Source organism: Neoarius graeffei, chromosome 21, assembly GCF_027579695.1.
Source record: "Neoarius graeffei isolate fNeoGra1 chromosome 21, fNeoGra1.pri, whole genome shotgun sequence".
NCBI classification, from domain to species: domain Eukaryota; kingdom Metazoa; phylum Chordata; class Actinopteri; order Siluriformes; family Ariidae; genus Neoarius; species Neoarius graeffei.
The window spans coordinates 57456809-57469934 of record NC_083589.1 but is presented as its reverse complement, the minus strand read 5'-3'; the positions used below and the strand labels follow the sequence as shown (position 1 = coordinate 57469934).

At 43.3% G+C, this 13126-nt stretch overlaps 1 protein-coding gene across 1 annotated transcript in view; it reads right to left on the bottom strand.

Annotated features, from left to right (window-relative positions):
• Positions 1 to 13126, bottom strand: part of ttll12 (tubulin tyrosine ligase-like family, member 12) — a 93551-nt gene that overhangs the window by 61723 nt on the left and 18702 nt on the right. Inside the window, exon 5 of the mRNA XM_060903406.1 lies at positions 4172 to 4305. Coding sequence (XP_060759389.1) covers positions 4172 to 4305 — 134 coding nt within the window. The remainder of the gene's footprint in view (positions 1 to 4171; positions 4306 to 13126) is intronic.

Genomic DNA, 13126 nt, shown 5'->3' with positions numbered 1-13126 from the left:
TGTTGAAAATAAAGTCAAGTGCTAGAAGAAGTACATAACATTCAGTGATGGGAATAACGGCGTTAAAATAAAGGCTGTTATAACGCCGGGTAATCTAATTCATTAGCTACAATCGTTATAACGCCGTTACCAATATCAACACGCCATTACTGCATGGTATTGGAGTTGCTCTGAAGCCGTCACCGACTTGGCTCCCAGACATAAAAGCTGCGTTTGTCACTCCCCCTCCACACACCGCTGTCATTTCATTCTCTCCCCTTCCGTCCAAAAGTCGGCATCTGCGCCTTTAGTTTGCGTGGAGAGATATGATCTGCAGTAACATGCATTGTTGGCTACAGACCGAAACATACTTTCAGAATGCACTGGCCAAGGCAGGACTAAACTCCATGTGCCTTCTAATAATAATAATAAAAAAAACAAACAAACAAACAAAAAAAAAACACAATAGTAATTTGTAAGCTAAAAAGCCTGTGTCTACACTTTTCTTTCGCCAAGTGGCAGCTGTCTTCAACTGGGGCGGGACATGACTGAATGGGTGTTTCTGATTTGTCAGCTGTCTTCAACTGGGGCGGGACATGACTGAATGGGTGTTTCTGATTTGTCAGCTGTCTTCAACTGGGGCGGGACATGACTGAATGGGTGTTTCTGATTTGTCAGGTGTCTTCAACTGGGGCGGGACATGACTGAATGGGTGTTTCTGATTTGTCAGGTGTCTTCAACTGGGGCGGGACATGACTGAATGGGTGTTTCTGATTTGTCAGCTGTCTTCAACTGGGGCGGGACATGACTGAATGGGTGTTTCTGATTTGTCAGGTGTCTTCAACTGGGGCGGGACATGACTGAATGGGTGTTTCTGATTTGTCAGGTGTCTTCAACTGGGGCAGGACATGACTGAATGGGTGTTTCTGATTTGTCAGGTGTCTTCAACTGAGGCGGGACATGACTGAATGGGTGTTTCTGATTTGTCAGCTGTCTTCAACTGGGGCGGGACATGACTGAATGGGTGTTTCTGATTTGTCAGCTGTCGTCCTTACACCGCATGGCATGCCCCAAGCGTTTACAACACAGAATTCCAGGTTCTCCACTCCAAAATCGGCAGCTTCAAAACGATTGATTATTTTTTTTAACCGACAACCAAAAAAAATAATAATAATTAACCGGTTGACGTTGATTCGGTCAACCATCGGTCAAACGGTCATCGGTTAACATCCCTAATTAGGAGTGTCCAAACTTTTGACTGGTACTATGCACTGAATAAAAGCTGGATTTCACTATCCGTCTATTTGTGCACGTTTTCATTTTCCTCGTTCAACACCAACAGCTGTTGCATACATGGCCAACATATTTGTCCTTTGTCTTGTATTCTGTATTATGTTGCACCACGGGTTTTAAAGAAACATTATTTCAACCTTACTGTACACGGACAGGCTGAGAATAAACATCTCTTGAATCTTTTACATGAATCTTTAAAAACGGCGGTTTCCAGCGCTTCACTGGCTCGTGCACAATCGGTGGACGCTTACATCTAGACCCATCACCATACACTTACATCACTCATACCTTTTGTGCTGGGACAGAACCTATCCTGAAACAGACCTGTAAAGTTCCTCAAGACGGGGTTCTTCAGGTCTGTTTAACCCACGGAGGTTCCCCTCCCCCTCCCCAAAATACACTTTCCACTTATTACTCTTTTTAATAATCCTTATGTCTCTGCCTTAAAGTGCCATTCCACCATTGGATGTGTTCTTTGGCATAAAATACAATATATTTTGACAACACATAAATGGTATCACTAGACAGAGAAATCTTTTAGCTTCAAAATGATACATCAAACATAATTTTTTGACAACGACAAGTATATTAATTTTGTGACCAAAGTCACCTACCCTTTTAATTTCCGCATGTGATGTCATCGGCAGGTTCCCCTTCTTGTGTACCACGTGACGTGTGACGTGGCACATATCAGCAATGGCGGATAGAACGCGATAAAAATAATATCAATAAATCTAGCTAATACCAATAAATCTAGCTAACTGACAGATTAACTCAATTTTTCGCAATTTTTTTGGCCCCCATATACGAGGAGAAATGACTCTCTCACTTTGGGGGTTTCCTGGTCTAAAAATAGACCGACACGTGGTACACAAGAAGGGGAACCTGCCGATGACATCACGTTTCACTACCGCGCGGAAATTAAAAGGGTAGGTGACTTTGGTCGCAAAATTAATATACTTGTCGTTGTCAAAAAATGTTTGATATATCATTTTGAAGCTAAAAGATTTCTCTGTCTAGTCATGTCATAAAATATATTGTATTTTATGCCAAAGAATACATCCAATGGTGGAATGGCACTTTAACAGACTTGTTCCTTCACTCAGTTACTCTGTTAAATGTTCTGCTACGAAGAGGTTTTAACGAGCATCTAGCAAGCAACTGGTTATGGCTGCTGAGAAACTTTTTACGTCCGTGCTCCGAAGGATGAGCCTCTGGGACGACATTTGTTTCTCCAAAACGCTAACCTTATTGTTCTGGAGACAGTTACACAGCAAATAAATTAGTGTCGGATAACTAATGGTGGTGGGTGAGAGGAGGATGTTAGCCAAGCTGACCTCAATCATGGATAACCCCTCTCACCCCCTACATGAGGCTGTGGGGGCTTTAAGCAGCTCTTTTAGTAGTAGACTGCTACACCCACAGTGTAAGAAGGAGAGATACCGCAGGTCATTCATACCTGCTGCTGTCAGACTGTAACACCCACAACTTGTAACGTAGCACCAATAACCTGTTTGTCGTTATATTTGCACTACTTCACCACTACTACCTCTGCCATCTCTCATCAATGCAATTATTATGTGCAATAATATAGGCCTTAAACTATTTTTATGCATACTTATATATATATATATATATATATATATATATATATATATATATATATATATATATATTAAAAAGTGCTGTCAAAAATGTCGCGTTATTAACGCATTAACTTGACTCAATTTTAACAGCGATAATTTTTTTATCGTGAGATTAACGCTCTGTGACATGATGTAGGTTTTCATAAGCTTTTGAAACTGCCAGGAACTTGGAACAGAACAGAGACTTTGCTAGACGGTAATGTCACGCCCCGCACAGCCAGAGTCCTCTGCCCTCCCCCTAAAGAACCAGCACAGGCAGCTCGCGCTGCCGCGCCTCGGGACGAAGAGCCACGGTGCTCGGCTTCAGTTTCGTTTTCCCATCGGCGGCTCCAGACCGACTTTGCAGTGGCTGTGACAAGACGTGTTATACAGAGCCGTAGTAACTCGTCCCCTCACTTTTAATTACCCGAGCGCACGCCTTAACGCAAAGCGTGCGCACGGGTTATAACTCGTGCGCACGCATTAATATCTCGTGCACACGCCTTATAAGTCGTTCCCACGCTTTATTTTTTTATTCACCATGTCCCCTCTATGGCTCTGTAGTGTTATGCTCTGCAATAAATAAAAAAAAAAAAACATTGGTACAAAGCAAGCCCATTCACTTTATGCTGATAAGAGAATTACAATGGTTTTTCATGTGACAAAAATGTGCGATTAAATTGCGATTAATCGCGAGTTAACTATGACAGTCGCGACATTAATCGCAATTAAATATTTTAATCGCTTGACAGCACTAATTTATTTATATATATATATATATATATATATATATATATATATATATATATAAAATATTATATATATATATATATATATATATATATATAAAAAAAATATTATATATATATATATATATATATATATATATATATATATATATATATATATATATATATATATATATATATGCGTGTATATATACAGAGTCTACCTGTAATGTGCAATTTTTCCGAGCCTCTCAATAAGGCAATTTTTCTATACTTTTTCACGGTAGATGATGCAAATAGCCCTCTGTATTTAATCCTTCGTTTGTCTAATTTTTATTTCAGTTTTATTTGTTATCTGTTTGACATTTTCTTGCTACTGTAACCCGTGAATTTCCCCGATGTGGGATGAATAAAGTGAATCTAATCTAACAAACATACAAGATTAACACATACGTTTAACCTTCACCTGGCAAAGCACTGATACTAGAGACTCCTTAAAGAAGTTGTTCAAAGTTGATGGTGTATGTTTAGACAAATGAGACAAACCTCGTAATAAATGTCAAGAGGCTCCATGGTCTCATCGCTCAATCCTTCCAGGTCATCTGGGAACCATGGGAACAGTCGACACACCCTCATCAGTGAATCAGGCTCCCCGTAACAGTAATCTCTCGTCACCTCATCTGGAAGAGATCAGGAACATGAGACCTTCCTCGAGAAATCAAATCTTCCTGATCTTTCATAAGAAAAGGTATCAAAAAACTTCGTGTATCGTGTTTACCCGCTAGCCTAGTAGCAGATGGCGCTACTGTTCAGCACGATTTCCAAACAGTCCCAGAAATCATCACACATTTTCCTGCTTCAGATGATTAGCTGGCCGTTTGTTGCTACCCAGGCACAAGTACACACCGAGACATGTTTGCGCTCACACTACATACGTGATGTGGTTTGAGTGAACGGATCACAGTGTTAATACCTGTACTTAGCGCTGACCTCTTACGCTGATCATGTCAACACCAGGTGGGAACGAGGCCTCAGTGAGAACGAAATGACTCTGGATTGATTCGACTGAATTGATTTGAGTGAATAAAAAACATGCTGTGTGTCAGAAATCACACTTAAAAGGTCATAGGCAAGGGTCAGAGGTGAAACGTAGAATTAATCAACTTTATTGTCTAGAAGAACGGCCCAAAAAGCGAATTCAATCTTCCTGGCATCTAATTTGGACCCTAAAATTGAATAAAACGGTTAAAATATACTGGTTTGCCCAATTTCCGAAGGTTTGTTTACATCCCACTTATGCGCACTTTCACCGCCAGGGGCCCGTCGTCGTGACGTCATTTAAGCCAAACAGACCGGGAGCAGCTCTGTGTTTACTTGCGAACCGAGCACACGTGTACGGACTTTGGTCGTGAGAGTTTGTGTAAAATGTCTGAAAGCGAGAGCGATTTTGAAGTAGGAACTCTCCAAATTGAATATCGAGAGCTGAAACTAATATTATATATATATATATATAAAAACCTATGGTTGTTGTGAAGCAATCGGTGAATGTGGCTCACTGGTTTGACCGTGCGGCCTCGGAATCGGACAGCGACTCGGCCGACTCTGATCACGGTGACCCCGGACCGCGACAAGACTCGCACCCAAACAATTTATCCTGGTAGTTATGATAAATTCCTACTTTCATCATAATACTAAATAAGAGCCCTTTTGAAGAATAATTAAAGCGCCCTCCCTAGTGGATATAGGGAACGATTACTGGACAGCGCGCCGGTCGGCCACATTAGCCTGCCATCCGCGCCATTATACTATTTATAGCCAACTCTAAGCGAGGAAATCTCTTTGTCTCATTTCCACAATGACTGTACAGGATCCCTCAGGATTCTTGACTTGTCAATTGCAAGCAAAAGTAAAGATGTTTACCTCTAATCTTCTCCTTTTTGCTTGAGCGTTGCTGCTCCGTTTCTTCTTTAACTGCTTGATTTTGTTTCACACGCACACAATCCACTCTCTCCGCCTTGTGTCCTCTTCCGGAAAAAAACCTACCCTCTGGCTTCACGCACACAATCCATTCTCTCCACCTCGTCTCCTCTTCCGGAAAAAAAACCTACCCTCTGGCTTCACGCACACAATCCACTCTCTCCGCCTCGTCTCCTCTTCCGGGGAAGAAGAAAAAAAAAAAACCTCTGGCTTCACGCACACAATCCACTCTCTCCGTCTCGTCTCCTCTTCCGGAAAAAAAACCTACCCTCTGGCTTCACGCACACAATCCACTCTCTCCGCCTCGTCTCCTCTTCCGGGGAAGAAGAAAAAAAAAAACCCTCTGGCTTCACGCACACAATCCACTCTCTCCGTCTCGTCTCCTCTTCCGGAAAAAAAACCTACCCTCTGGCTTCACGCACACAATCCACTCTCTCCGCCTCGTCTCCTCTTCCGGGGAAGAAGAAAAAAAAAAAACCCTCTGGCTTCACGCACACAATCCACTCTCTCCGCCTCGTCTCCTCTTCCGGAAAAAGCCAACCCACTCTCTCTGCCTCTTCTCCTCTCTCAGAAAAAGGTAAAAACTTCTTCCTGAACCGGCCCCGTTGTTACAGTTCACTGCACAACAATAAGGCATGGGGGTTTTTTCTTTGGAAATTCCTGAATGCACGTCTGCACTCAAGCCGAACGGCAATGTAAGTAAATGGAAGTGGACTCAACTCAAGCTGTTTGTTTGCCTTGAATGACGTCACGCGCCGAGCAGTCACGAAAATAGCCGAACAGAAATTCGCCGCGATCCGTGCTAACTTATTTTAATTATTACTTATTAACAATATTCCTTGGGACCGGAAGAAAATTACAGAGGAGTTTAACACAAAGTTTCAAATGTGCATAAAATTAAAACTGTTGCCTATGAGCTTTAAGGTTCTCATTTGACTCACCCTCCATCTTAAACTTTTTACTCCCATAACAGCCTATGCAAGATCTGATTATCCTCCCAACTCCTACTTACTTACTGCTGTGCCAATCCAGTACTTTGGCCTAGATTTTCCTGGAAAAGTAATTAGGACTTGGGTTATTGCCTGTGTAAAACTACAGAACAGCTGGACCTGATAAGCTATCAACATCTGGTAATTGGAAGCAGTCATGCATTACTAGGGTAAAGCACTGAAGAACTGGGGGTACCCACTAGTGCAAGTAAATAGTCGGTGGGAGTGGTCCCAGCTTTAGTGGTGCAAAAAAAAAAAATAGCACCAGGGCACAGTCCTGCTGAAATTAACATTACATCACATCTGGCTGCCATCTACTGAAAGAATTAGGACTTGGCAGCAGTCAATAATGTTAGTAATTAGTGATTGAAAGCAAGCAGACACAAACATTATAAGCAGGAACTGGCAGCAGAGTTATGGCCCTTTTCCACTACCCTTTTTCAGCTCACTTCAGCCTGACACGGCTCGCGTTTCGACTACCTCCGAGCAGCACAACTCCGCTCGCTTCAGCACTGCTTAGCACCCAAAACTCGCACAGTTTTGGAGTAGGGCTGAAGCAAGCCAAACCAAGCCGAGTGGGGCTAGGGGCGTGAGGAGACACTCCCCTGTGCACTGATTGGTGAGGAGGAGTGTCCTCACATGCCCACACGCCCCGCGAGCACGCTGGGATCTGTAAACACCGTAAACCCGGAAGAATAATTACGAATTACGAGAATTTCTGAAGCCTTATGTGCCTCGCCTCATCTATACGCTCTTGCCAGTATCTGTCCGCGTTGTCGGTGACAACAAGCCACAGCACCAAGACCAGCAACACTAACGACTCCATATCCTCCATGCTTATTGTTTACTATCCGGGTCGTTAGACTACCGCTTAAAAGATCACTGATGTCACTGTTTGCGCCGCATAACGACATCACGTGACGTCCACCCACTTTCGCTAACTCCACCCAATGTGTCCACCCACTTCCAGCCAGCACGGTTCAGCGCAGTTGTAGTCGAAATGCAACTCCAACAGCCCCACTCAGCTCGACTCAGCCGCGCTGGTAGTGCAAAAGCGGCATTAGACTCCTCGGAGTGATGGGTGTGGGGGGAAAAACCTGTTTTGCCCTTTGGCCCCTAAGGGTAGGGGAAAATCTGAAATGTGCAGGAGGCTCCCCATCACTCAGCCTTTCATGACACCTGTAGACAATCCACTGCTTGACCCCCCTGACCCCAGGGGAGGTTGGGTTTCAATCACTACCATCAGTAAAAGCAATTAAAGTGCATATCACGGGTAAATTCAGGAGCAAGATCAATGTAATTCTCCTATTTTATATTAAACTTTGGTCAAATGTGTCACATTTTGCGCAATTTTTTTACCTTGCGCAATACCAGAAAAACTCAGTTGAAATCAAGCCATTTGAGGTGAATTGGTCCGCCTCTGAAAAAAATTGCCATTTGGATTTCCTGGCAAACATTGATTTGTGACGTCGCATGCGGGATGCCTCCTTCTGAATCCTACGTTAGTGTTGGTTTGTTTATGAGAAAACGACCTGGTGGTTTTCTGCAAATTTCTTCAACGTTATCACGTAACTATTAAAATGGTTAACAGATGTATCGTAGGAGGGTGGAGCAACATTACATTCTTCATCCAAAGTTGAAGTAACATTGTGCTCAGGTGACAATTCCATATTTCAATGCAAAATCGCTAGCTGCTAAACTTTGTCTACACAGGCTGTGCACTGAAATTGTGCAAGCTCGCACAGCCTGCTGGCGCTTCTGCAGGTAATGTCACGAATCTGGCTCCAGACTCCCTTGGGATTTTTCCAGACGCGTTTTGTTATTATGAGTGGTAAAAGAGAGCAACTGGACTTGCTTGAAGATTCTTGAAGACGTTTCACCTGTCGTCCGAAAGGCTTCTTCAGTTCTGTCTGACTAATAGGGAGTATCAGGTATTTATCCTCTCATGGATGAAAAGCAATCCTAAAGTGTCGTTGAGTCATCCTGTTGGTGTGGGTCACTGGGGGCTGGGTGTGAACGGCCTAGAGAGTCGTTAGGGTGATGAATGGAATGCTGATTCTCTCTGTCCTCCTGTGAGTCACTGAAAACAGCTGGGTTTTGGTGTGCATTCAGTTGTCTGGGAAGTGTGCCAAGGACTGCATTGTAGGTGGCTGATAAATGGTGTCTTAGACCCCCACCTCTGTTCAGTGATGGCCATTCCAGGTTGACAAAAATGGCTTCTTTAACTCCTCGCTCATACCAACGATCCTCTCTGGCTAAAATGCGTACGTTGCAATCCTGAAATGAGTGTCCTTTGTTGTTAAGATGAAGGCAGACAGCAGAGTCCTGGCCTGAGGAACTGGCTCTCCTGTGTTGAGCCATGCGCCTGTGAAGCGGTTGGTTTGTTTCCCAAATATACGAGTCCGTGCATTCCTCACTGCACTGAATTGCATACACTACGTTGTCCTGTTTGTGTCTGGCTCAGGGCTATGTTGAAAGAAAAAGGAAAAAAAAAAAATCGATTTTCTGATTCTGAATCGATTTTCATATTTTTTTAATTACATTTTCCCCGGTGAACTTTAACCCCACTCGTCACGTCATTGAATTCGCGCAGGCGGTCTGGATGCAAACGGCACGCCTTTTGGCGGATGCTGCCTTTTTCACGGCTGAATCGTGCAGATCCTTTTTTTTTTTTTTTAGGGGGTCGTTGGAGTGTCAGAAGAAAACAGTAAATCAGAAAGCTGCGCACGTTTGCGCAGCTTTCGCGCAAACGTGCGCAGCTTTCTCATCTCATCTCTAGACGCTTTATCCTGTTCTACAGGGTCACAGGCAAGCTGGAGCCCATCCCAGCTGACTACGGGCGAAAGGCGGGGTACACCCTCGACAAGTCGCCAGGTCATCACAGGGCTGACACGTAGACACAGACAACCATTCACACTCACATTCACACCTACGCTCAATTTAGAGTCACCAGTTAACCTAACCTGCATGTCTTTGGACTGTGGGGGAAACCGGAGCACCCGGAGGAAACCCACGTAGACATGGGGAGAACATGCAAACTCCACACAGAAAGGCCCTCGCCGGCCACGGGGCTCCAACCCGGACCTTCTTGCTGTGAGGCGACAGCGCTAACCACTACACCACCGTGCCGCCCCGCGCAGCTTTCTGATTTACTGTTTTCTTCTCATACTTATACTTCCTATGTTTCATGGACTGTAACGGCATTTGCTTATTTAGTAATTTTAATACAGAATTTACTTTGATGAAATTATAATCAGACACTCCAACGCCCCCCCTAAAAAAAAAAAAAAAATCAGATCTGCACGATTCAGCCGTGAAAAAGGCGGCATCCGCCAAAAGGCGTGCCGTTTGCACTGCAGGCGAAATCATTCCGGCAAAAAGCTGCTGCCTTACTCCTGGGCATGTAAATGAGCTCGAGCTCCTTTTTCTGCAGAAGAATCTTTTTGTACCCAAGTGATGGCAGTTGATGGACAGTTTACCCAGTCTGTCTCAGGTCAAGTTTAAGGTCCAGTCAGAATGTGTGCACACTTTAACAGGAAACAGCGTTTTTATTTACAGTCTGCAGTTGAAATTTAAGGTTTATTATTTATTTAAAGTTTAAAATTTAAGGTAAATTTAAAGTTTAAGTTTAAATGTCCTGTTTACATGTTCACACTTCAAAGGCAATTGAATGTTTTATACTTTTTATATTTTGAAGATTTTACACAAAACTGAGAGACACTTATGTTTCCGAAGGTGCTGTATCTTTGGTTCTTATTTGCAAACGGTATAATGACCGTTAGGTTACTTTGAATCCAGTAACCAGCAATCGGTTTACATTTACACTTGCTAAGAATCTCTTTTTTCACATCATAAAATAAAAATACATGTGTGTGCAACAGCAACAGCTTTTGGGTGAATTCTTAATCTTAATAATGCACCAGGTTAGTGTCCCATTTGGACACTATTGTTGCAGGTATAGAGACCTCTGGCGTCCTCTGTTTGCTGTCTTGATTCGCCTTTCTGTGAGGGGGTTTGATCATTATCATTTTCACCAGCCTTACAGCCATCATTAACTACCAATACTTGATTAATTTGCAGTTGAATGTCAATATAATACAAGTATTAATATGTTGCTTAACTACACAGTCAAAAACGGTTCTAATAACACTAACCCGAATCGATATTGGATCGAATCAAATCGCATCAAATCGTATAGAGTCGTGATAATCGATTCTGAAGCTTCAGAATCGGAATCGAATTGATTCTTGAAATTTGAATCGATACCCAGCCCTAGTCTGGCTATTCTGTCCTTAGGGTGGACCAGTTTCTGCTTCAGTGTGTTACTGGGTCTGAAATGTACTGGAATGTTGTGTTTGTAGAAGATCCTCCTGAGTTTCTCAGATAGACCAGAAATGTAGGGAATGACAATGTTCTTGCATTTGTTCCCTTGTATGTTCCTTGGAGAGGATAATAGGAACATTGTCATTCCCTACATTTCTGGTCCATCTGAGAAACTCAGGAGGATCTTCTACAAACACAACATTCTGGTACATTTCAGACCCAGTAACACCCTGAAGCAGAAACTGGTCCACCCTAAGGACAGAATAGCCAGACACAAACAGGACAACGTAGTGTATGCAATTCAGTGCAGTGAGGAATGCACGGACTCGTGTATTGGGGAAACAAACCAACCGCTTCACAGGCGCATGGCTCAACACAGGAGAGCCAGTTCCTCAGGCCAGGACTCTGCTGTCTACCTTCATCTTAACAACAAAGGACACATTTCAGGATTGCAACATACGCATTTTAGCCAGAGAGGATCGTTGGTATGAGCGAGGAGTTAAAGAAGCCATTTTTGTCAACCTGGAACGGCCATCACTGAACAGAGGTGGGGGTCTAAGGCCCTGTCCACACGGCAACGGATTCAGGTGAATCCGATACAATTGTTTATCGTTTCGGCCTGGCGTCCACATGGCACTGGCGTTTTGGGTGCCCCAAAACGAAATCTTTTGAGAACGGGTTCCAGAGTGGAGAGATCTGGCAACGTTGCCGTTGCGAAGTCGTCTGGATGAGTAGAACGGATTTGTTTACGATGACTTCACAACCACATGACTGTCAGTGCTTCACGCCGGGTAGAAGTGTAACGAACTCGATGTGAGTTGTCAACAAATCTTATAACTTGGTTCATGAAACGCGCTTACAAAATATTTTCACTGTGAATATTGTGTAATGGTGCGAAGTGAGAGAGCGAGAGAGAGAGAGAGAGAGAGAGAGAGAGAGAGAGAAAATAGCCCTTAGGGCAGAGTCAATCCCGCCAGCAAAAATAGGGAAAAAAAAAAAAAAAAGGAGCGATCTCACCTCTTCAGATGTTGGTTTTAGTCCGACAATACATTCCTCAAAAAGGGCGTAGAACAACAAATTAATCCATCAACGTGTAGCATTCAATTTATTCCGGACCATTAAAGACGCCGCCTTCCGCGTAGAATCATACGTCATCCTCGCCGCCATATTGGATAGGTCAAAGCGGAGAATAAAGATGCCTCATTCATGTGCTGCGTTTAACTGTACCAACAGGTTTACCGTCCAAACGAGATCACATGGGATTACCTTTCACAGGTGAGACTGGAAAAATACTTTTCATTGTATTTGGTCATTATAATGTAATTTTACAAACAGATTTTTCTGACTTTGTGGCTAATATGAAGTCTCGCGCATAATAGTTAATGCGCATGCGTCCTTACTTCTTCTATTGTCCTGGTGTCTCCACAGGGACCGTCTTACAGCGCCCCTAGAGGTGTGGCATGTGTATTGCATCGTTTTCAGCAAGCGTTGCGTTGCCATATGTACCTGATATTTTACTGATCGTTGCCCATGTGGACACGATATTTTTTTAAATAACATCTCGTTGCCGTTGTGTGGATGTGGCCTGAATGCACACCAAAACCCAGCTGTTTTCAGTGACTCAGGCTACATCCACACGACAACGGCAACGAGAGGTTATTTAAAAATATATCGCGTCCAAATGGGCAACGATCAGTAAAATATCAGGTCCATATGGCAACACAACGCTTGCTGAAAACGATGCAATACACATGCCACACCTCTAGGGGCGCTGTAAGACGGTCCCTTCGGAGACACCAGAACAATAGAAGTAGTAAGGACGCATGCGCATAATGCGCAAGACTTCATATTAGCCACAAAGTCAGAAAAATCTGTTTGTAAAATTACATTATAATGACCAAATACAATGAAAAAGTATTTTTCCAGTCTCACCTGTGAAAGGTAATCCCATGTGATCTCGTTTGGACGGCAAACCTGTTGGTACAGTTAAACGCAGCTAATCTTTATTCTCCGCTTTGACCTATCCAATATGGTGGCGAGGATGACGCATGATTCTACACGGAAGGCAGCGTCTTTAATGGTCCGGAATAAATTGGATTAATTTACTCCTCTACGCCCTTTTTGAGGAATGTATTGTCGGACTTAAATCAACATCTGAAGAGGTGAGATCGCTCCTTTTTTCCCTATTTTTGCTGGCGGGATTGCACCATTA